Source organism: Saimiri boliviensis, chromosome 21 (genome assembly GCF_048565385.1).
Source record: "Saimiri boliviensis isolate mSaiBol1 chromosome 21, mSaiBol1.pri, whole genome shotgun sequence".
NCBI lineage: Eukaryota > Metazoa > Chordata > Mammalia > Primates > Cebidae > Saimiri > Saimiri boliviensis.
In genome coordinates this window covers 1,670,946-1,695,539 of record NC_133469.1, presented here as the reverse complement: position 1 = coordinate 1,695,539, position 24,594 = coordinate 1,670,946, and the positions used below count along the sequence as shown (strand labels likewise).

Here is a 24,594-nt window from a genome sequence, read left to right as displayed (position 1 = left end):
GATACCAATGGAAAATCAGAAACTAAAGCCCAGGCTCCACGCTGGGGCTCCCCGAGCTGCGTTTGTCCCCTCATCTGCCACATGGGCAACATGGTTGTTCCTACCTTGCACCACTGTGGGAGGGCCAGGGAGGAAATGGGGGAAGGTGGCTGGCAGCCTGTGAAGCCAGCTGCCCTCCCAGGGGCCTTGAGCTGGGCTGTGCACTGACACAGCTGTGCTGGGAAACGAGAACTCCAGGGAGCACCAAGCTCAGCTCCAGCTCCTCATGCCATTCGAGTTCGTTTCCAGGGCTCCCGACAATGGTCATTTCCTGCAAATGTAACTTGAGCCAACTTTTCCCCTAGACCCGGTTCCCCATGGGTGTGGTTTCTGGGACTGACGGAGGAGTCCATAGCACAGGAATCGTCGGAATGGCCCTCACCCCAGGGAGATTCCAGAGGGGACCAGGGGCTGCGAAAAGTTACCAAAGGCTCTGGTTAGCAAGGGAAGGGCTCATTCAGGAAGATTTGATGTTTGAGCTCTGACGGATGATTTGGGCTCTGATGGATGAATAGGAGTTTGCTGGTTGGATGAGCGCAGTGGAAGGGCATTTAGGGCTGAGAAGAGAGAGAGGCAAATACCTAAAGCAAGGTGAGCTTGATGTTGAGAGAGCAGAGAGCTGGGAAGAGCTGAGTCCAGAGTTGGGGCCATAGAGAGGGTGCCTTCAGGTAGGCAGTGGGGAGCTATAGTGGGTATTTGAGGAGGGAGTGGAGCCACCTGTTGGTTTGGGGCCCCTGGCGCTGGAGGCAGGTGCTCATGCCTCACTGTGGGAGGTAGGATATTAGACTTGGACTGTGGGCTCTGTGACTGGAGCACAGAGAGGGCACCTGCCCTGGGAAGAGCAGGGCTTTGGGCTAGACGGGCCTGGAGTCCAATCCTGGCTCACCCTGTGTGGCTGCATGACCTTGGCTAATCACTTAATCTATCTGAGGGACAGTTAACAGTGTCACGTGCTTGGAGGGCCGGCTTTGGTGTAACTCGGGGCAGGTCACTCCCCTTTCCTGGCCTTGGTTTCACGTGTGCTGCTGCTGATCACTGCCTGCAGCCTAGGGTTGAGGTGGGGAATGTCCCGGGAAACCCACGGCCCTACTCGGAGCAGTGCCAGCCCAAGGGCTTTGGCCGCTGTGTGCCTCCTCCCTCCCACCCTGTTCATCCTCCAGGTGGGCCCGGGGAGGTGAATCGACTCTCTCGCCGTCCTGAGCTGGGACTCAAACCCTGGTCTCTAACCCAAGTCCACCTGGCTGCCAGCCAGGGCCTTAAAGGAGGCCTGGGATGGGTGACACACCTGGGCCATGCTGATTAAATGGGTGGTGGCCAGAGACCTGAGCTGGGTGGCGCTGGGCATGGGGAGGGGGTGGGCTAGGCACCCACAGCCTTTCCTTTAGACCCATGGGCCAAATACCAAGGGCCCCATGGAGAGTGGCCTCAGCTGCACCCAGCGTGGAGGCCCTGCCTGGGAGGGAGGCATTCTGTTTTGAGTCCAATAAAGGGCCTGTAAATGTAGCCGGGCAGCTTGGAGCTGCTAGGCCAGTTAGGGCCTGGCGTGAGGTTGTAGCACCCCTGCCCTTCTTTCACTTGGCTATTCCACCTCTCAGGTGTTAGAGGCCCCAGGAGGGTGGTAGGGAAAGCTCCTGAGTGTGGCTGGCACTTCCCAGGTTGTAGGCCCCTACATGACGTGGGCGCCCCCTCATCTCATGTCATAGCTCCTGAGAGAGAGATGGGCCGGGCAGTGGCCCTTGCCTTCTACAAACAGGACACAGCATTCCTCCAGAGCACCCTTCCAGAGTTGTTGGAGAGTACGGAGTCCTGGTAGGGTTCCAGAAGGGGAGGGGCAGTGGGGCTAGGCCTTGAGAGGTAAGGAGCATCTTACCTGTGCCTGGTTGGAGCAGGAGCACTTGTAGTCTGTGTTCTGCAGGATACACTACCTCAAGAGGCCCATAGCAGATCCCACAAAGGAAGCAGAGCAACCTGCACATGCACACGTGCAGGGAATTTGTTTCTGAGCTTCCTGGCAGTCAAGGTGAAAAGGGAACTTGTAGGGTAATAATAAGAAGAGAACGCAGGAGCACGTTGACCAAGAGAACTATAGCTGGGGAGGGATACCTTGATGTTGTGTAAACAGGCAGTGCAAAGCTCCCCTGAGAGCCTGTGTTTTCTGTGAACTTTGGGTTCTCAGCCTCTCTGGTTGAACCACGAGTATGGACTTCACACACTTTTTATTTTGAAGTAATTTCAAAGTTACTGTAAGAGAGCTTTTATGGGCTGGACACGGTGGCTTAACACCTGTAATTCTAGCACTTGGAAGACTGAGGCTGACCCATCACTTGAGCTCAGGAGTCTGAGACTAGCCTGGGCACCATGGTGAAATCGCGTCTCTACACAAAATACAAAACAATTAGCAAGGCCTGGTGGCACATGCCTGTAGCCCCAGTGACTTTGGGGAGTGAGGTTGGAGGACTGCTTGAGTATAAGAGGTCAAGGCTGCAGTGAGCCAGCATGACACCTCTGCAGTCCAGCCTTGGTGACAAAGTGAGACCCTGACAAAAAAAATAACAAAGCTCTTATGTACGCTTTACCCAGATGGGCCTGATGTTATCATTCGCTGCATTTGCATATTTCTCTCTATATAGCAAGTATCTAGTGTATATTAGATAGACCAGACACTACATGTATGCGTGTACATTCAGTGGATGCTTGAATGACACGGGGGTTAGGGGCTGACCTGTGCAGTTGAAAAGGCCAGCACTGTGGGAGGCCAAGGCGGGCGGATCATTTGAGGTCAGGAGTTCGTGACCAGCCTGGCCAATGTGGTGAAACCCTGGATCTACTAAAAATACAAAAACTGGCCAGGCAAGGTGGCTCACGCCAGCACTGCAGGAGGCTGAGGTGGGCAGATCACCTGAGGTCAGAAGATCGAGACCAGCCTGGCTAACCTGGTGAAACCCCGTCTCTACTCATCAAAAATTAGCTGTGCGTGGCAGCAGGTGCCTGTAATCCCAGCTACTCCGGAGGCTGAGGCAGGAAAGTTCATTGAGCCGGGGAGGCAGGGTTGCAGTGAACTAGATCATGCCCAGGCTGGAGTGCAGTGGCGTGATCTAGGCTCACTGCAACCTCCGCCTCCTGGGTTGAAGCGATTCTCCTGTCTCAGCCCCCCAAGTAGCTGGGGTTACAGACATGTGCCACCACACCCAGCTAATTTTTGGAGTTTTAGTAGAGACGGGGTTTCACCATGTTGGCCACCTGGCCAGATTTCATCATTTGTCTCAGTATTGTCCTTTGTAACAATTTTTTTCTGGCCCGGTGCTAATCGCTGGGAGTGATCACTCCACGTGCTGGAGTCAGTCATTCTGTCTCTTTGGCCTTTGTGCTAGTTTACCAGGGCTGCCATAACAAATTTTCCGCACCCCGGGCAGCTGAAGACAACAGAACCTTATTCTCTTGCAGTTCTGGAGGCCAGAAGTCTGAGATCCAGGTGTCAGCAGGGCAGGGCTTTGCTCCCTCCGTGCTGTGGGGGAGGATCCTTCTACCTCCATCAGCTCCCAGAGGCTGTCAGCAGTTTTTGTGTCTTTTGCGGGGTGGGGAGGTTTTTGAGACGAAGTCTTGCTCCTTCTCCCAGGCAGGAGTGAAGTGGTGTAATCTCAGCTCACCGCAACCTCTGCCTCCTGGGTCCGAGTGATTCTCATGCCTCAGCCTCCTTAGTAGCTGAGATTACAGGCATCTACCACCACACCTGGCTAATTTTTGTATTTGTATTTATTTATTTATTTTTTGATGTGGAGTTTCACTCTGTGACCCAGGCTGGAGTGCAGTGGTGTGATCTCTGCTCACTACAACGTCCACCTCGCAGGTTCAAGTGATTCTCCTGTCTCAGCCTCCTGAGTAGCTGGGATTATGGGCACCTGCCACCACGCCCAGCTACTTTTTTGCATTTTTTAGTAGAGACAGGATTTCTCCATGTTGGTCAGGTTGGTCTCGATCTCCTGAACTCAGGTGATCTACCCGCCTCAGCCTCCTAAAGTGCTGAGATTATAGACGTGAGCCACCACCCCGCCCCCCCCCCTTTTTTTTGAGACGAGTCTTGCTCTGTCACCTAGGATAGAGTGTAGTGGCACGATCTCAGCTCACTGCAACCTCTGCCTCCCAGGTTCAGGCGATTCTCCTGCTCCAGCCTCCCAAATAGCTGGGATTACAGGCACCCGCCACCACACCTGGCTAATTTTTGTGTTTTTGGTAGAGACAGGGTTTCACCTTGTTGGCCAGGCCGATCTTGAATTCCTGACCTCAAGTGATCCAGCTACCTTGGCCTCCCAGAGTGCTGGGATTATAGGTGTGATCTACCATGCCTGGCCCCTTTTTTTTTTTTTTTTTTTTTTTTTTTTTGAGACGGAGTTTCGCTCTTGTTAAGCCAGGCTGGAGTGCAATGGCACGATCTCGGCTCACCGCAACCTCTGCCTCCTGGGTTCAGGCAATTCTCCTGCTTCAGCCTCCTGAGTAGCTGGGATTACAGGCACACACCACCATGCCCAGCTAATTTTTTGTATTTTTAGTAGAGACGGGGTTTCACCATGTTGACCAGGCTGGTCTCGATCTCTTGACCTTGTGATCCACCCGCCTCGGCCTCCCAAAGTGCTGGGATTACAGGCTTGAGCCACCGCGCCCGGCCCCCTTTTCTTTTTTTGGATATGGAATCTTGCTCTGTCACCCAGGCTAGAGTGCTTTGGTGCCATCTTGGCTCACTGCAACCTCCTTCTCCCAGATTGAAGCGATTTTCCTGCCTCAGCCACCTGAGTAGCTGGGATTACAGGCATGAGCCACTGCGCTCCACCAGGGATTCAGGTTTTCTAACCAACTTTTAGGGTTTTGTTTTTTTTTAAATAGAGACAGAGTTTCGCCATGTTGCCCAGGCTGGTCTCAAACTCCTGGGCTCAAGCAGTTCTCCTGCCTCTGCCACTCGAGTAGCTGGGACCGTGGGTGAGTGCCACCACAACTGGCTAACTTTTTCTATTTTTTCTAGAGACGGAGTTTCACCATGTTGTCCAGGCTGGTCTTGAACTCCTGGGCTCACACTGTATGCCTGCCTTGGCCTCTCAGAGTATTGGGATTACAGGTGTGAGCCGCTATGCCCGGCCCCCGTTTTAGGGCCTTTGTGAGGCTGAGATGTGAGGGGTAGGCGCTGGGAAGGAACAGCCCCTCAGGGTCATGTGGCAGGGTCAGCTGGGCCTGAGGTTTCCCAGCATGTTTTGAGGAGTGGGTGGACTCCGGGTCGGCTTCCCACCTGCCAGCTGTGTGACTGGGTGAGTCGCTTTGCCTTTCTGGGCCATTTCCTCATCTGTGAAGTGGTGTTCAGTGCCTACTGCATGGGTTGCTTCGAGGGCCATGCCTGTGTGGTGTTAGCATCCTGCAGGCTGCTGGCCTTGGTGATCTGAGCAGTAGAGTCTCAGCTCTGGGGGCCTTGCAGATCACCTGGTCCAGTCTGGCTGAGAGGGGAAGGGACTTTCTTGGGGTCACACTGCCAGTGAGCTTCCCAGTGCCTGGCTCAGTGCTTCACTCCCCCTTATACCTGATGGCACAATCCCAGGGCTCGGTAACACTCATGGATGTCATTCGTGGGAAGTGGCTCAGTTTACCCAACTTCAGTGGCTTGTTCTAGTTTGCTCTGTGGGAGACCAAAGAGGAGAGCTTCAGTCCCAGTGGCCCCAAGGGACTGAATTTTTCTCTTTTGGAGATGGAGTTTTGCTCTTGTTGCCCGGACTGGAGTGCAGTGGCGTGATCTCAGTTCATCGCAACTTCCACCTCCTGGGTTCAAGTGATTCTCATGCCTCAGCCTCCCGAGTAGCTGGGATTACAGGCATGCACCACCACCCCCAGCTAATTTTGTATTTTTAGTAGAGATGGGGTTTCTCCATGTTGGTCAGGCTGGTCTTGAACTCCTGACCTCAGGTGATCCGCCTGCCTCTGCCTCCCAAACTGCTGAGATTACAGGTGTAAGCCATCGTGCCCGGCAGGACTGGATTTAAAGGTACCATAGAGCCATTTGGTCAGTGTAGGCCTTTCAGATAGATTCTGAGTTGGGGGTAATTATTTGTCTGTTTGTCTAAATCGAGCTAGAACTTGACATCACTTAATAAGACCAGGGAAGTTGACTAAAGGAAGGAAGAGACAGATGGAGCACAAATATATCATGCTCAAGGTTAATTTTACTGGCCAGGCGCGGCGGCTCACGCCTGTAATCCCAACACTTGGGGAGGCTGAGGTGGGTGGATTACCTGAGGTCGGGAGTTCAAGACCAGCCTGACCAGCATGGAGAAACCCCGACTCTACTAAAAATACAAAATTAGCCAGGTGTGATGGCATATGCCTGTAATCCCAACTACTCGGGAGGCTGAGGCAGGAGAATCACTTGAACCCGGGAGGCAGAGGTTGCGGTGAGCCAGGATTGTGCTATCGCACTGCAGCCTAGGCAACAAGAGTGAAACTCCATCCAGCCGGGTCTGGTGGCTCACACCTGTAATCCTAGCACTCTGGGAGGCCAAGGCGGGTGGATCATCTGAGGTCACGAGTTCAAGACCAGCCTGGCCAACATAGTGAAATGCTGTCTCTAAAAAAAAAAAAAAATTAAAAAGGAGAAACTCCATCTCAAACAAACAAAAAAGATTAGTTTTACTCTGAGCTTCCTAGTAGCCAAAGTGAAAAAGAATATGTGTTTTGATACTTAGTATGTGTTGGTCCCTGCTCCTCCGAGGAAAGGGAACTTTTTCTCATGGTACTGAGCCTAGAAGCCTGGGTAATGCTCTGTGACAGGTGTCAGGAGTCTGGTCTTTATAGCTTCTCCTCGTGGGCGCCAGAATGGCTGATGCAGTTCTCTGGATGAGGGCGGTGGGGAGAGGGTGCTCCGGCGGAGGGGGCCGCGTGAGCGGCGGCCTGGCATGTGGCTGAGCCGGTGTGTGCAGCGGAGAGGCAGGCTCCTGCGCTGACCCCGCGGCCCCCTGTCGTTTCAGTTGGGCCATGTGGTCCTCTCTCCAGTCTGGTTCCTGTACAGTCTGCTCATGAAGCTGTTCCAGCGCTCCACGCCGGCCATCACCCTCGAGAGCCCGGACGTCAAGTACCCGCTGCGGCTCATCGACCGGGAGGTGAGTGCCATGTCCTCGTCAGCACCACAGCATGGCTCGGGCACCTGCTCTGTGCTCAGGGCGTGGTCCTGCTCTGAAGTGGACACTGTTGTCCGCCCATTTTACGGATGGAGAAAGCAAGGTGATGTCCCTTGCTAAGGCCACCAGGAAGTGGCAGAGGGCTTTAAACCCCAGTCTCTGTGCGCAGAGCCTGTTCTCTGAACCACACTCACTGCCTCATGGAAGGGCAGAGTGGAAGGAACCCTCAGAACACTTAGGCCCAGTCCCCGCTTTATGGGGTAGGAAAGCAGGAGGTGAGAGTGGAAGATAAGGCTTCCTCCCTCGTCCCCTCCCCCAGCGTCATTCCACAGCCCGGTACTGCTGGGCCTGGATGCCTTTCACACCTGTGCAGATTCCCTGGGTGCTGTCAGCTGTTCGGGACTCCTCTGCCCTGTTTGATCCTTCCCTCCCCTTCCCCGCTTCCCCTTCTCTTCCCTCCCCTCTCCTTTTTCCTTTCTTTTCTTTCCTTCTTTCATTCATTCTTTTATTTATTTTTTTGAGACATTGTCTTGCTCTGTGTCCCAGGCTGGAGTGCAGTGGTGTGATCTCTGCTCACTGCACCCTCTGCCTTCCAGGCTCAAGTGATTATCCTACCTCAGCCTCCTGAGTAGCTGGGATTACAGGCGTGTGCCAGAATGTACAGCTAATTTTTGTATTTTTTGTAGAGGTGGAGTTTTGTCCTGTTGCCTAGGCTGGTCTCAAACTGCTGGGCTCTCTAGTGATCCCTGCATCTCCACTTCCCAAAGTGTTGGGCCATGCTGCTCAGCGTGACTCCTTTTTTTTCAAATCTCTCATTATGATTTAAAACCATCCTCTCCCTCCTTTGCTTGCTGCTCAGTAAAGACTGCTTCCCTCTGTCACTTGCTCTGTTCAGAGCCCCTCCCTGACCCTAATTCTGGCCACCCTTAGCAGGCAAAGGAGGGGTGTGGCAGGGAAAACTGAGTCACAGCAGAGAAAGTCATCTGCCACAGCCTCAGGCTTCCCAGGAATCTCAGGCCTCCATGGCACGGAGCTCGCCACTTCCTGTAACTGTTGGGGCAAGTTTCTGTAATTGTCCCAGGAGTTCATAGAGAAGTTGACAAGCAGAGAGAAGCAAAAAAATACAAAATGGAAAGGAAATTACTGGCCAGGCATGGTGGCTCATGCCTGTAATCCCAGCACTTTTGTGGCCGAAGCGGGTAGATCACCTGAGGTCAAGAGTTTGAGACCAGCCTGGCCAACGTGGTAAAAGCCTGTCTCTACTAAAAATATGAAAATGAGCAAGGCATGGTGGCAGGTGCCTATAATCCCAGCTACTTGGGAGGCTGAGGCAGAAGAATCGCTTGAACCTGGCAGGCAGAGGATGCAGTGAGCCAAGATCTCGCCATTGCGCTCCAGCCTGGGTGACAGAGTGAGACTCAGTCTCAAAAAAAAAAAAAAAAAAAATCAGGTTGTCAAAAAAAAGAAACTGAGTGTGCGCACACCCACCCCTCCACACATCACTGTGTGTGAACTTGATACCTAGGCGGGGTCTGGCAGGCTCAGGCTGAGCTGTGACCTGGGCCCTCTGCACGGGGATGCCACAGTGGGGCAGGGGTGGAGGTCATACTTCGCAGAGTTTTTGTTGTGAGCACATATAAATCACACATTACTTCTGGAATTAAGAAACAACAGTAGGGCCGGGCATAGAGGCTCACACCTGTAATCCCAGCACTTTGGGAGGCTAAGGCGGGTGACCTCACTTGAGGTCAGGAGTTTGAGACCAGCCTGACCAACATGGAGAAACCCCATCTCTACTAAAAATACAAAATTAGCTGGGCGTGGTAGTGCATGCTTGTAATCCCAGCTACTTGGGAGGCTGAGGCAGGAGATTCACTTGAACCCTGGCTACTTTTGGTGTTTTTTTTTTTTTTTTTTTTTTGAGGAGGAGTTTCGCTCATTACCCAGGCTGGAGTGCAATGGCGCGATCTCGGCTCACCGCAACCTCCGCCTCCTGCATTCAGGCAATTCTCCTGCCTCAGCCTCCTGAGTAGCTGGGATTACAGGCACGTGCCACCATGCCCAGCTAATTTTTTTGTATTTTTAGTAGAGACGGGGTTTCACCATGTTGACCAGGATGGTCTCGATCTCTTGACCTCGTGATCCACCCGCCTCGGCCTCCCAAAGTGCTGGGATTACAGGCTTGAGCCACCGCGCCCGGCCGCTGTTTTTTTTTTTTTTGAGACGGAGTTTCACTCTTGTTACCCAGGCTGGAGTGCAATGGCACGATCTCGGCTCACTGCAACCTCCGCCTCCTGGGTTCAGGCAATTCTCCTGCCTCAGCCTCCTGAGTAACTGGGATTATAGGCATACACCACCATGCCCAGGTAATTTTTTGTATTTTTAGTAGAGACGGGGTTTCACCATGTTGACCAGGATGGTCTCGATCTCTTGACCTCGTGATCCACCCACCTCGGCCTCCCAAAGTGCTGGGATTACAGGCTTGAGCCACCGTGCCCAGCTACTTTTGGTGTTTTAGTAGAGATGAGATTTCACCATCTTGGCCAGGCTGGTCTCAAACTCCTGACCTCGTGATCCACCCACCTTGGCCTCCCCAAGTGCTGGGATTACAGGCATGAGCCACAACGCCTGGCCCATAACCTGATTTTTATCCAGCCAGACAACATGCATCCTTTTAGTATGTCATCCTGGGGGTGTTATGCAAGGGACCCTCCAGGTCCTTTTGATTGAGCGTGTGGCAGATGTCCTAGGATTGCAGCTTTGTCCCGTGTTGTGCCCGTGGTGGCCTTGCGGGGCCTGCAGTGGGCTGCTCTGGGTGCCCTGTGCTGTGCCCCCAGCTGCCCTGCTGGAGGCTGGCCAGCACCATTATTTCCATCTCTTGTCTTCCCTCTGTTCTTCCTCCAAATATTTTCTGGCATGTGGGTGTCTGACCTTGACCGTTAGGACCAATTGCTAGTCCTGGAAACCACTTCCAGGAAGCCTTGGGGCTCCGTCTGCCCTTAGTGCAGAGGCTTCCAGTGGAGTCGGCTTTGCGGCCTGGGCAGCTGGGCGGAGGTCGGTGGGCCGCCTGCACGCCTGACCCTGGGTGGCGTCCGTGCCGTTTTCCCTGTGATGTGCTTCTGCTCGCACGTGCAAGGACAGGTCTCTCCTTCAGGCGACTGCCCTGTGCTGGCACACTGCTGAGGTCAGGGAGTTTGTTCTCATACTGAGCCAAGATGGGCATCGGTGATATTCTGCCCCATTGGAGAGGTCTGTTGTCCCCCTCTAAGTGCTGACACCGTCTGTGTGTGGACTTTGTCACATTTGGATGTAAGACACGCTCAGTGGCACCCACCTTCTGCGTGGCTCCTCCACTCTCCCTCTCCTGGCCGTGCGGGTACCGGAGACCCCACAGGGAGTGTACCCTCAGGGCGCTGGGGTTGGTTCCAGCTCTCACTGGAACTCGTTATGTGATTGTCCCTGGCCTCAGTGTAAGACCCACTTAGTAAGACCTCACGGGCTTTTGTCTCAGCTCCATCCCTGGCCCAGCCTGGCTCTTAGCCAGCCACCTGCTCCCCCGTCTCCTCTGCCACTGTCCCAGCCACTGACCGTGCCCTGGATGCTCCCCCTGTGCAGAGTGGAAGCCTGGCTTTGGGCTCTTGGAGCTCCTGGGCGGGGAAGGCTTGCACTTCCTGCCCCGTGAAGCCACCTCAGTCCTGGCTGCCCCATTTCCCAAGGGGCTCTCGGTTGCCATGGCCTCTGCAGCCCCTCTCTCGGGGCGTAGGCCTGGGCACGTGCAGCCTTGTCTAGCTCTGCTCCAGTTTGTGTATCCAGCTGCTGAGTGTTTCCTGCTATTCCAGGCCACTACTTGAGCTGATGGCAGAGGTGGATTCCTCTCTCCCTGTCCTGGAAGTTTTTTGGGCTGTCTGGTGTCTTCCCTTGGGGAGCCTGGGTTCATTCCCTACTTTGGCCACCTTGCATGTGGCCCCTCTGGGCCAGCAGGACAGACATACCCAGCATGCACCTGACCTCAGCACCTCACATGCAGTGTGCTGGTATGTGCGTGGCACGTGGCATCAGCGTCACTTCTTACAAGAACACTCAGGGGCACTGGGAAAGGGTGGGGACCCTGAGGAGGAGTGGGATGGGGGCTCTGAGGTCTGGGAGCCCCTCTGCCCTGGGGGCCGTCCAGCAGCTTTGGGCCTCTCTACAGATCATCAGCCATGACACCCGGCGCTTCCGCTTCGCCCTGCCGTCGCCCCAGCACATCCTGGGCCTCCCTGTCGGTGAGTCCTGCCCCTGCCGGGCCTACGTGGAGCCTGGCAGGCAGCTGGGGCACTAGATCAGAGAGAGGGGAGCTTTACGTTTCCACCAGGGAGAGCAGGGAAGGCTTCAGGAGGAGGTGACAGCTGCCCTGGGCCTTTGAGGGCAAGTCTATTAAATGAGAACAGGAAGGCCCAGGGTCCCTGGCAGTGGCACAGCAAGAGTGAAGGTGTGGAGGCCGGAAGCTGGGATGTGAGGGGAGTCCCTGGGAGGGGTGGTGGGAGGGGCCGTGGGAGCTGAGGCCAGGCTAGGCTTTGAATGCCGGGCAGGGTGCAGGGGAGTGGGTTGACAAGACCCACAGGTCACCCGCAGGGATGATCTCTGACCCTGTCCTGGAGTGACCCCGTCCTGTCCTGCAGGCCAGCACATCTATCTCTCGGCTCGAATTGACGGAAACCTGGTCATCCGGCCCTACACACCCGTCTCCAGTGATGATGACAAGGGCTTCGTGGACCTGGTCATCAAGGTGAAGCCTCTGGGTTATGACTGTGGAGGGGTGGGTGGGTGGCCATGGCAACAGCCCACATCCCACATGGAGCCGCTGGACAGGGAAGGCCCCTGCTCCTGCCCTGCGCAGCCCAGGCTGGGTCACAGCCGCCCCACTTCCCCAGGGGCTTGCAGGTGTGGTGGCTTCTAGAGCCCTCTCGGGCCCCCGTCCCCCCAGAGCCTGGTCTCTAAAGGCCCAGTGCTCCCTGTGCTGGTTTCTGAGTAAATAGCAAGTCATTGTTTACCAACAAAAGCCGTGGCCTTGGCAGAGATCAGGGCCGAGGTTCAGGCCAAGCACCTTTAAACAAGAACAGGTACCTGCAGCAGAGGTGCCAGGAAGGAAGGCCGGCTGGTGGTGCAGACTCTCCTGCTTCGAGGTGTGATGGCACAGCCCCACCCCTGCACTCACGCTGGGAGATCCCTGGGAGCTGGGCCCCGAGTGCGGGGTGAGGCGGCCACTCCGCCATGGTCAGCGGCTGGGCCTCCGCGACACGCAGGCCCTGTTCTTGTTTCCTTGAGAAATGTCCCCAGGCCTGCTAGGGCAGCATGTGAGGGTCTCATGGGATGTTGCCTTGGAGCTGGGGTGCTGGGCTTGCTGGGGTCCATCACGGGGTTGGAGGTGGAGGTTCACAGGAGAAGATGCAGCCATTAGGGGCCACAGCCCAGAGCCTAAAACACAAGCCGAGTGGAAGTCAGAGGCAGCATGGCGGCCCCAGCAGGGACGTTTTTTATGCAAATTAGAAATACAAGATTTCAGCTGGGCTCAGTGGCTCACACCTGTAATTCCAGAACTTTGGGAGGCCGAGGCAGGCAGATCACCTGAGGTCGGGAGTTCAAGACCAGCCTGGCCAACATGGTGAAACCCCATCTTAAAAAAAAAAAAAAAAATTAGCTGGCCATGGTGTCACACAGCTATAATCCCAGCTACTTGGGAGGCTGAGGCGGGAGAATTGCTCGAACCTGGGAGGCAGAGGTTGCAGTGAACCAAGATTAGCCTGGGCAATAGAACGGGACTTGGTCAAAAGAAGAAAAAAAAATACAAGCTTTCCTGCGGAACAGATGAGAAGCAGCCTAGATCACTGGCCGTGGGGCCCCACAGCTTCCCTAGCCCAGCACCCTCAGGTACCCCTAGACCAGTGGCCGTGGGGCCCCACAGCTTCCCTAGCCCAGCACCCTCAGGTACCGCTAGAGCCCCCTTGCTGGGCTGCAGCTGAGGCCATGAGTCTTGCCAGGTCTCGGGGCAGGCACTGGATCTCGAGGGTGGGGAGGGGCACTGGGTCTGCCTGGCCTGGGCTTCTTCCTTGCTGGGACATCCAGGCCTGGCCTCAGGAGCCTGTCTGGCTGGAGGACACTGAGCACATGGTTGTGGGGAAGCCGGTGCTCCCTGCAGGGGACAGGTAGCTGTGACTGAGCTTCCAGGGTCACCGGGGAGATGGGTGGGTTGGCTGGTGAGAGCGGCTCCCTAGCAGGCGACAGTGACGGTGAGATCTGGGGCCGAGCAAGTGAAGGAAGAAAAGGAGCTTCAGGTGCAAAGGCCCTGAGGTCAGCAGCAGGCTCGAGGATTGAGGTGGCTGGAGGGTGGGGGCAAGGGGTAGGGGAGGTCAGTGGGGACGCAGAGGGCCTTGGAGGCCCCAGTAAGGTTTGGAGCTTTGTCTACAAGCACAGAGGTGGTGCTGAGGGCTCACACATCTGTTCACGTTGAAGTCTCTCCGGCCAGATGTGGAGAAGCTATTGGGAGGATTCAAGTTGGGGATGAAAAACTCACAGGTGACCAGGCCCCTGCTGGCTTGGGGACCTTGCTGGCTCCCTTGGTCCTTGGTCAAGGTCAGAGTCCTGGCCTGGCACCCAGGGCCCGGGATAGTGGGCTCTGCCTGTCTCTCCCTGGCCCTCCTCTGCCCTCTGCCTCCACGCCCTGTAGCCACCCTCTGTGCTGAGGCCACAACAGGCTCCCCTCCCCAAGGCCCTGTGCACACACTGTCCCTCCCCCAGCCGCCTTTCCCTTCTGCATCCATCAGACTCGCTGGCCAGGGTGTGCCGCTCCTCCTGTCTCCCCATCTCTGCACGTGGGTTGGATCGAGGCGCTCCTCTTTTCCAAGACAGTAATCCCAGAGAGTGCAGGGCAGGAGGTAGTTCCAAAGTGAACACGGTTTTTACAACAGCACAAAATGGAAGGGACCGAATGGCCCCCAGGAGGAGTGTGGCTGAGTGGGCCTCCCAGAGCCTTGACTTTGCTGACAGATGTCATTGTCTCCCATTCGGAGGGGCCCCTGAGACAGCTGGTGAAATGGGAGCGCATCCAGCCCCGCAGCCAGTTGGCCTTGTACACCAGGTTGGCGCCTTGCTTTCCCGGGGATGTCAGGTGGAGGCTGCCTCCTGGAAGGACGGGTGAAGGATGGGTGCGGGACAGGTACGATTTGGCGGCTGGGTGGGTGGGGCCACGCAGGAGAAGGCCCCGTGTGAGCCTGAGAAGAGCCGCAGAAGAGGCACTTCCTCCTGTTGGGCAGGCCCGGGAGCCAGAACTGAGGGCTGTGGGGGTGTCTTGCAGGTTTACTTCAAGGACACTCATCCCAAGTTTCCCGCCGGAGGGAAGATGTCCCAGTACCTGGAAAGCATGCAGATTGGAGACACCATTGAATTCCGGGGCCCCAACGGGCTGCTGGTCTACCAGGGCAAAGGTGACTTGGGTCGGAATCCCCTGATTACAGAGCGGGCTCCGAGAATTGGAGAGCTTGGGGGTGCTGGGTGCAGGCCCCTGGCTCCGTGTGGATGGGTGACTCTCGGGCCAGCTGTCCCTCTCTGGGACCTGAGTCTCCCTGGCTGTAGAGGGGATAAGTTGTCAGCATGGGGGTTGCGGACGGGCGGCTCCTGGGGGCCACAGCTCACTGGCTGCCAGGCTCTGTTTGGTTTTCTCAGCATCTGAAACAAGGAAGCAAGGGGGCGGAGCTGGCCTTCCGGTCCCCAGCCTCTCTGCTGCTCCTGCACCGTCCTGACGGCTGGAGTACAATGGCAGCCACCTCCATCCACCTCGGTCCTCAAAGTGTGGGGGCAGGTTCTGCAGCCTCTCCAGCCCCTACGCGTGGCATGCTTGACGGTCAGCCTCACCCGTTCTTTCTCCCCAGGGAAGTTTGCCATCCGACCTGACAAAAAATCCAACCCCGTCATCAAGACAGTGAAGTCTGTGGGCATGATCGCAGGAGGGACAGGTACATGGCAGATGTCATGGGTGGGGTCGGGAGTGGTCCTGGCCCCTCTCCCCCTTGTACAGCTGAGCGGGGCGGCGCCTGTGAGCAGGCGTCACTCAGCATGTGGGGGGCCTGCCCGGCTGTCTTGCAGGCATCACCCCGATGCTGCAGGTGATCCGGGCCATCATGAAGGACCCCGACGACCATACCGTATGCCACCTGCTCTTTGCCAACCAGGTCAGTGGGCATCCCCATGATATGCAAACTCAGCTTTCCCTGAGGGGACTCTGGGCCCGTCAGGTGCTGTTGAGGGGTCTGCATGGCTCTGCTGAGATTCTGAGGATGACCGAAATCCGGGGGGGTGCTCTGAACGTTCTTGGAAGCACATGGGGGCAGGTGTTGTGGTGCAGAGCCTGTGTCCGGCTGAGGGGGCTGCCTTGAGGGGAGCTCCCTGAACACCCCTCCCCAGTGGCTTCCTCTCAAACTCAGAACTGCCTTCACCGTGAACATGGTGGAGTAGGAAGAACACTGGCCTGGGTGTGGGCCAGTATGGGCCTGGAAATGGAGGGGCCCGTCTTACAAATGACCAGAGGTTTGCACACAATCCCTGAGCTACAGGGTGTCAGGGCAGGATTTGAACGTTGGTCTCTCTGGCTCCTGATTCATATTCTTGTCCCCACTGCCTGCCTGCCGTGGCCTGCTGTGTGGCCTTGGACCAGCCGCTTGCCCTCTCTGGGCTTCACGCCCTCATCTGTGGAATAAGCTGATGATGAAACAGGGTTGTTGCAAGGTCTTTCCAGGGTCAGTGTTTTGAGACTGATGACGTGGATTTGAGGGTCTTGGATATGCGTCCTTGGCCCACCCTGCCCTCCAGCTGCAGAAAACAGCCCCAAGGCAAACCGAGATGGCCTTGCTAGGCCCAGGGGAGAAAGAGCCAGAAATTGCAAGCTGGCTGGTGTGGAGGGAGGGAGGGCAGCAGAGGCTTGGTGGTGCGGGGTCAGAGTCTGGGAGGCCATCTTGGCACCTGGTAGTGAGGGCAGTGTGGTCGCCTCGTTCTGTACCTCGGCACACAGCCTCTGAGCGGGGCTTCACTACACATGTCTCATAGGAAGTGCGGAAACCAGGGCATATTTTTATTTTTTATACACTGTGTTTTAGAAAACATTTTGTTTTACATTTTTGCCAACCGTAGATGTCTGGCTTCGCAGGACAGCTGGATTTCTGTGTCTGCTTCTGCACCCCGTCTGTGTAAGGTTTGGAGTCACGCAGCCTCTCCTGAGAGCAGGAGTGAAAAATACCAACAGTGTCTCAGTATCGTATGAAAACCGTTTGGCCCCAGGGATTCTCTGAAGGGTCCCAGCCCCAGGGGTCATTTTTCCCCGCTCTCAGGACATGCACGTTTCCCCACATCAGAAGCAGTTCACACACTGAGTTTGTAGTGAGTGCCTCCGTCCCTCCGTCCCTCCGTCAGCAGCTGTGAGGGGCTCCGTAGGCTAGACCAGGAGAGAGGCGTTGCGGATGAGCTGTGGCTGAGTCCCCTTCTGGGCGTGATGACCAGGCGCATCTCTGTGGAGTGTCTCTGGGGCGGTCTCTGCCACCTGTCCCTCCTGACCACCTGGTCCTGTCCCCTGCAGACTGAGAAGGACATCCTGCTGCGGCCTGAGCTGGAGGAACTCAGGAACGAACATTCTTCGCGCTTCAAGCTCTGGTACACGCTGGACAGAGCCCCTGAAGGTGAGCGAGGGGGGCCCCGCGCTGGCTGGGTATCAGGTGCCAGCCTGCAGCTCATCTGTGCCCGGCCCTTTGCGGCCTTGAGCCTTTGCACCATCTGTGGCACTCAGTGTGGCCCTGTGGGAGGGAGATGGTGTGGCCCTGTCTCACAGATGAGGAACAAGGGTTCACTGATGCCACACAGCTGAAACCACCACAGCCTGGCCAGGAACTCAGGTCCGTGCCTCCAGAGGCAGAGTCCTTTCCTGGGTGCGTTGCACTGCCCGGCTGGGCGCAGGAGGCCGGCGTCCTCTCCCTGGGCTGGGCTCCCTTCGTGGCGAGTCTTGGGGCAGCGGTGGCGGCCGCTGCTCCCACTTCCCAGCCTGCACTCTCTCCAGCACTGCGGGGTGCGCCGAGGCCGTCTTCTCTCCCATCGTCAGTCCTGGGGAGTGGGCTGGGCCAGTGTTGGGGTCACCTGTGTTCCACCTGGCCAGTGGCAGAGCTGCTTGCCAAGGGAGTTGTGGGGGAGTCAAGGCTGCGCAGGAGGCAGCGATTGAGGGCCACCGCTTGCAGTGACGTTGCCCTCTGGGAGTTCAAGTGCCCTTCCCTTTTTGGCTTCAGATAAAGATGTAGGTATAACGAATATCACGGCTTCTTTGCTCTAAGAAAAGCAAAGCTCAGGCTTCCGAGGGATCATTCTGGTGATGGTTGGCTTCAGGGCTGAGAGTCCGTAGGGAGAGGCGGGGACTGCTTCTGCCAGTTTCAGAGGACACAGCCCCGTCCACCATGGGCAGTCCCGCTGTGGAGGTGCACAGCCCTGTGCGGCCAGGGCTTCTGCTTTTCAAGAGAAGCTGGGGACCTGCGCCTGCATTTTCTGGGAAATTTCGAAGTGTTAGAAGCACCGTTTTTGAACACCGCTTGAGTGCCAGCTTGGGCCTCATGTCCCACCATCTGCCCCTGCTTTGCCTCCAGCACCTCCTGCAGCCCAACTGTTCCCCCAGGACTCATCCACGGCAGGGGCGCACACCCTCTGCTGATGAGCGAGCTCTGCCCACAGCACCCTCCACTCTTCCCAGGAGCACATGGGCTCCTTGGCTGGGTCACTTGGGTCCATCCCTGAAGGAGGGGCTGCCCTCCTCAAATGACCAGCCCTCGGGCTGAGAGCCAGGCCTGGGGAGGGGGTGGATGCCTGGGTTGTCACCGTGTCCAGCCTCCAGCGGGACCGGTAGTCCTGGGTTAGCCCACCCCCTGCAGGGCGGCCCCTCCACCCGGAGTGCTCACGAAGCCAACGTGGCCGCACAGCTGACATTCCAGTGCGGGAGGCTGAGGACTAACGGAAAGCAGATTTCTTTTTTTTTTTTTTTTTTTTGAGACGGAGTTTCGCTCTTGTTACCCAGGCTGGAGTGCAATGGCGCGATCTCGGCTCACCGCAACCTCCGCCTCCTGGGTTCAGGCAATTCTCCTGCCTCAGCCTCCTGAGTAGCTGGGATTACAGGCACGCGCCACCACGCCCAGCTAGTTTTTTGTATTTTTAGTAGAAACGGGGTTTCACCATGTTGACCAGGATGGTCTCGATCTCTTGACCTCATGATCCACCCGCCTCGGCCTCCCAAAGTGCTGGGATGACAGGCTTGAGCCACCGCGCCCGGCCCGGAAAGCAGATTTCTTAGTGAATTGCCACGCCGGTATAGTACCGGGGTTCGTGTAATGCAGGAGGCTGAGCAAAGCCAGGCAGCAGGTGGAGCGGAGGTCGGCCAGGGCGCTGGTTCTGGGAGTCTAGCTGCCATTTCTCTTCTAGTAAAGGAGGAGCATTTATCCTGTGCGCATGTGTCCATCTAAAGGGAGGAAACGACAGGCGGCTTCGCTCCCTTCTGACTGCAGTTTCTAATGTCGTGGGCAGGGCCGGCTCCTGCAACAGGCTTCAGCCCGATCCCTGTCCGGGATGCGAGTGGTCCCAATCCCGGGTGCCTGCAGGAGCGCTGCCCTGTCAGAGCGAGGCCTGGTCCCGCGGGGGTGGGGGTGGGGTGGGGGCCCGATGCTGACCCCTGGTGGCCACACGCGGCAGCACCTGCACCACCGCCCAGGGACAGTTACCTGCCAATGAGGAGTAGCTGGGTGGTCTCCTAGCATTGATTTATTGCCACCATGACCCACAATTCAAGGCCAGTTGAGGTACTGCTGTAGCATCAGATGTACGCTGAAATTCCAGAGGTTGAGAAAGTAAGTGGTGATAGGCCAGACTGGCTGTACCGTAGCTAAGTGGAGGATGGGGGAGCAGCGAGGACTCCAGGCAGGTTCAGCGACTGTTTTCCCCACAGAGCCGCTTTCAGGACAGGTATAGAAGAAAATGCACTAAGAGGCTGGACGCTATTATGGCTCATGGCCGTAATCTCAACACTTTGGGAGGCTGAGGTGGGCAGATCACCTGAGGTCGGGAGTTCGAGACCAGCCTGGCCAATAGCCCCGTCTCTATTAAAAATACAAAATTATTTAATTAATTGCTTTAATTTTCCATGGCTTAAAATAAAAAAATTTTTAAAAATACAAAATTAGCCAGACATGGTGGCGCATGCCTGTAACCCCAGCTACTTGGGAGGCCGAGGCAGGAGAATCACCTGAACCCGGGAGGCAGAGGTTGCAGTGACCCAAGAATGTGTCATTACACTCCAGCCTGGGCAACAAGAGCGTGACTCTGTTAAAAAAAAAAAAAAAAGAAAGGAAAAACACACTGAGCCAGGCACAGTGGCAGGCACCTGTAGTCCCAGCTACTCAAAGCTGAGGCAGGAGGGTCGCGTGCGCCCAGGAGCTCCAGGCTGGAGTACTCTGTGATCGTACCTGTGAATAGCTACTACATGCCAGCCGGGACAGTGCAGCCAGTTCCCATCTCTTAAAAAAAAAAAAAAAACACTGAAAAGAAATCCTTGGCAATTGAAAGATGTCTTATATACCTGCACATTTTGTACACTAGCAAATACAGTTTATTTCCATTCAGTTTTTACAAAGTACTTTTAGATCCACTTCAGATCCATTGCCCAGCTATAAAAATACTTTCTATGCTTCGCCTTGTTCCAGAGGGATTTTAGGAGGCTTCCAAAGACTTGTCTGGTGAGTCAGAGTGGCACAGATGGAAAGTAGGACTGAAAGGGAAACAAGGGCAGGGCCATAAAATGAAGGAATCAGGAATGGGGTTTGTACAGAAACATGGACTGTCATGCGTGCTTGTCGTGAATGGGCCATGCATACCACTCCAAGCTTCCCGGCAGCCAAGGTGAAAAGGGAAATGCAGTCAGTTACTTAGCTCGGGTGTCCATGAGGTAAAGAGGACCCCATTGCTCAGCATTGTAGACTCTTCCTGGTTCCAGGGCAAGCTGGGACTGCTTTGGCCCCTCCCCTTCAGGACCTCCGTAGTGTGGACTATGATGCTGTAAACTTTGGCGGTCTGAGCAAGGTGTCTGTGTCAGCCGATGCCAGCCCTCCTGGCATGGGGCTTCAGCAGCTTTTCTGTTGGTGTGGAGGGCTGTGGGGTGGCTGTTTCTGGTTGCTAAGGATAGAGACCAGCCATATCGTCGTGGGTGCTCTGGGCTAGAGGGGCAGGACACACAGCTCCTCATGGGCCGACGTCCTTGTTGGGGAGTCACAGTGGGCTCATGGAGGTGGGGGCGGCTAGAAAGTGTCACCCCGACCAGCCCGGGGCAGAGCACCAGCCTGGGGACCTCTGGATCTTGGTCATGTCCCTGCCTTGTTTTTTGTTTTCTTTTTTTCTTTTTTTGGGACGGAGTTTCGCTCTTGTTACCCAGGCTGGAGTGCAATGGCGCGATCTCGGCTCACCGCAACCTCCGCCTCCTGGGTTCAGGCAATTCTCCTGCCTCAGCCTCCTGAGTAGCTGGGATCACAGGCATGCGCCACCATGCCCAGCTAATTTTTTGTATTTTTAGTAGAGACGGGGTTTCACCATGTTGACCAGGTGGTTTCGATCTCTTGACCTCACAATCTACCCGCCTCGGCCTCCCAAAGTGCTGGGATTATAGGCGTGTGCCACCACGCCTGGCCCTTGTCCCTGCCTTATTGGACGACCTTGAGCAACTCAACTCTGGGTCTTCTGGGCCTCAGTTACCACATCCATAAAATGGGATTCATAACCCCCACCCTGTCCACCCACTTGGTTGTTCCAAGGGCCACATGGGAGGGCCAAATGGAAGCAAAAGGTGTTGTAAAGTCCAGTGAGGGGAACTGTGACGAGCTGGCATCCTGGTTTCAGGCTGCAGGGCCTGAGGCCACAGGCCTGAGTCAGGGTTAGGGGCAGGGGGACTGGTCACGGTTTGCTAGGATCAGCCTCTCTTTTTTTCTTTTTTTTTTTTTTAAAGACGGGGTTTCGCCATGTTGGTCAGGCTGGTCTTGAACTCCCAACCTCAGGTGACCTGCCCGCCTTGGCCTCCAAAGTGCTTGGATTACAGGTGTGAGCCACCGCGCCCGGCCTGCCTCTCCTTTTTTAATGTCTGGCGAATTCACAGCCTAGGGCTGCTCGGTCAGCAGGTTGGTGGCGACACAGCCACACGTCAGCTCACCTGGTCTCTCACCCCACAGCCTGGGACTACAGCCAGGGCTTCGTGAACGAGGAGATGATCCGGGACCACCTTCCACCCCCGGAGGAGGAGCCGCTGGTGCTGATGTGTGGCCCCCCACCCATGATCCAGTACGCCTGCCTGCCCAACCTGGACCGTGTGGGCCACCCCAAGGAGCGCTGCTTCGCCTTCTGAGGGCCGGGCACAGTCACACGGCCTCCTGCCCTGCGTCCCGTCCACGCTCACCCTGTCACCTCCCCGCATCGCGCACTGGGGCTCCGGGTTCAGCCTGGCCTGCCCGTGCCCTGGTGCATCACCCAGCTCAGCAGGCCTCCTGGGGCCCCTTTTGGAGCAGGGCTCTATCCCAGGTGGGCCACGGCTGAGCCTTCAGGGTGGGTCCTGCTGGGTGCTTACTGGTTCTTACCAGAGACGCCCGCCCCATCCCTATCCTCATGACCCCTCGTCCACCCGACACACACACTACAAGGCCAAGGGCTGCCAGCAGCCTCCTCAGCCCACCCTTCCCAGCCTTGGTCCACAGTCAGGATGTCAGCAGATGCAGATGGGCAGTCCACACCTGCAGGTGCCAGGGCCCCCCCAGCCTCACCTGCCGCTACTACTCCTGCATCAGGGCCGGGCCCAGGCCTCAGCACCCGACACTGTGTGAGACAGCGACACCAGAAAGCCCCCTTGGGGCGCTGCTCCCCACCCCGGGCTCTGGCCAGCCGGGAGCTTGGCTCTCCTCTGGCTAGAGTGGGAAGAGGGTGCTGGCCACGGAACCTCGCCATTTCCTTCCAGCCCATGCAGACACCGAGGCAGCCTTGGGAGCCCCGAGCTGTGGGCTGGGCAGCCCACTGCACCGCCTGGTGGTTTTGGGGTCCTGGGCTGGGGCCACCATCCCCGGCGCAGGACTCCCATAACCACGTGTTTATTCCTGTGTCCTACACCATCCCCTCCTGCCCTCACCCCCCAGCACAGGGGGATTCTGAGCAGTGCCTCGAGTCTGAGGGACGTATTGGTGACCTCGACATTGCCTTTAGACTACAGTTTGTGTTAGCCTCTTGCGTATCGGCTTTTCCAGAGTCATTTATGAGCAGAAAAAAAAATGAAGTAAACTTTGCTAATATCAACCCATCTGTAGCTCCTCAAGGGTCTGTGACCTGCATCACAAGGGGTGGGGGGACAGGAAAGGGCTGGGAAGACCCAGCATTTCTTTCTTTTGTTTTTCTTTTTGAGACAGTCTCTCCCTCTGTCACCCAGGCTGGAGTGCAGTGGTGTGATCTCAGCTCACTGCAGCCTCTGCCTCCCAGGTTCAAGTGATTCTACCACCTCAGCCTCCAGAGTAGCTGGGATTATGGGCATGTAGCACCACAGCCAGCTAAATTTTTGTTTTTTAAGAGACAGTCTTGCTTTGTCATCCAGGCTGGAGTGCAGTGGCGTGATCTCGGCTCAATGCAGCCTCCACCTCCCAGGTTCAAGCGGTTCTCCTGCCTCTGCCTCCCGAGCAGCTGGGATTACAGGTGCATGCCACCACACCCAGCTAATTTTTTTTTTTTTTTTTTTTTTTTAGTAGAGATGGGATTTCACCATGTTGGTCAGGCTGCTCTCGAACTCCTGACCTTGTGATTTGCCCGCCTTAGCCTCCCAAAGTGCTGAGATTACAGGTGTGAGCCACCATGCCTGGCCAACTTTTTCGTATTTTTTAGTAGAGACAGGGTTTTGCCATGTTAGCCAGGCGGATCTCGAACTTCTGACCTCAAGTGATCCACCTACCTTGGCCTCCCAAAGTGCTGGGATTACAGGTGTGAGCCACTGTGCCCGGCGTGACATTTATTTTTGATGTATGTTTGTGCTAGAAAATTTGGAAAGTACAAGGAAGTATGCACAGGAAAAAAATTCCCAACACCCAGAGGCAAACCAGCTGAAACCAGGCAGCCCTAATCCACCACAAGGCTGCTGCCTCCCATCAGTGTCAGATGAGCTTTGACACTAAGGGAAGTCAGGATTCCATCTGCACGTGGTAAATTACAGAGGTGATGAGGCACGCTGGCATGGGGCTATTCTTAAAATGGGGCAGCAGGGCCGGGCGCGGTGGCTCATGCCTGTAATCCCAGCACTTTGGGAAGCTGAAGTGGGTGGATCACCGGAGTTTGAGACCACCCTGACGAACATGGAGAAACCCTCTCTCTACTAGAAATACAAAATTAGGCATGGTAGCACATGCCTGTAATCCCAGTTATGCAGGAGGCAGGAGCTGGTGCTCCGGAGACTTACTGGGTGATCCCAGGAGCACAGCAAGGCCAGAGTGGCTGGAAGGGAGTGGGGAAGAAGAGGGAAAGGGACGGGTTCACAGGAAGGAGGGACCGAGACCAACCCCGGGGGCCTGGGAGGGCCCCGTCTCCTCTCACCTCTCACTTTCCGTTCTGTTTCTGGCCCCCTCACTCCCTACTGGGATAGTAAAAGGAATCTCAGGCCCAAAATGGCCTCCTCCACACTGTGGCTGGGGACTGTGCTAGCAGTGGACACGTGTTAGGTCTCATCCTCATTTCTGTCCTTGTCTGAGACTGAAAGTCTCAGGATTTGAGCACAGAACTGCCTGAGCCCACAAAAGGCTGCCTCCAGGACCTGGGAAAAGGGATGAGCTGGTCCTGATGCCTGCCTTCTCCAGGTCTGTTCCCCATTCAGAAAATGGGAGAGGGCTCTAGGGCAGCCATTCTCCACTCAGACTGGACACCTTTCTGCATTTATTTATTTGATGGAGTGCAGTGGCACGACCTCAGCTCACTGCAACCTCCGCGTCCTGGGTTCAAGGAATCCTGCCTTAGCCTCCAAGTAGCTGGGACTACAGGCATGCGCCATCACGCCCCGCTAACCATCTCTTGACCTCGTGATCCACCCGCCTTGGCCTCCCAAAGTGCTGGGATTACAGGTGTGAGCCGCCGCGCCTGGCCTGTTTATTTATTTATTAATGAGATGGAGTATTGCGCTGTCTCCCAAGCTGGAGTGCAGTGACGCAATCTCCACTCACTGCAACCTCCACCTCCCAGGTTCAAGCGATTCTCTTGCCTCAGTCTCCGGAATAGCTGGGATTATAAACCTGCGCCCCCACATCCAGTTTTTTTTTTTTTTTGTACTTCATTGACTCTTTTTTGTACTTCCGGCTCT

General features: G+C 56.1%; 1 protein-coding gene across 2 annotated transcripts in view; it reads left to right on the top strand.

The window, feature by feature from the left end:
• CYB5R3 (cytochrome b5 reductase 3) overlaps positions 1 to 22,563 on the top strand; it is a 49,922-nt gene extending 27,359 nt beyond the window's left edge. For both annotated transcript variants that reach the window (XM_074391063.1, XM_039463247.2), the window contains 8 exons: positions 7,038 to 7,169; positions 11,380 to 11,452; positions 11,849 to 11,955; positions 14,521 to 14,650; positions 15,095 to 15,178; positions 15,309 to 15,394; positions 16,792 to 16,891; positions 21,452 to 22,563. In XM_074391063.1, coding sequence (XP_074247164.1) covers positions 7,086 to 7,169; positions 11,380 to 11,452; positions 11,849 to 11,955; positions 14,521 to 14,650; positions 15,095 to 15,178; positions 15,309 to 15,394; positions 16,792 to 16,891; positions 21,452 to 21,624 — 837 coding nt within the window. In that variant the 5' untranslated portion in view covers positions 7,038 to 7,085 and the 3' untranslated portion in view covers positions 21,625 to 22,563. The remainder of the gene's footprint in view (positions 1 to 7,037; positions 7,170 to 11,379; positions 11,453 to 11,848; positions 11,956 to 14,520; positions 14,651 to 15,094; positions 15,179 to 15,308; positions 15,395 to 16,791; positions 16,892 to 21,451) is intronic.
• The last annotated feature ends 2,031 nt before the right edge of the window (positions 22,564 to 24,594 follow it).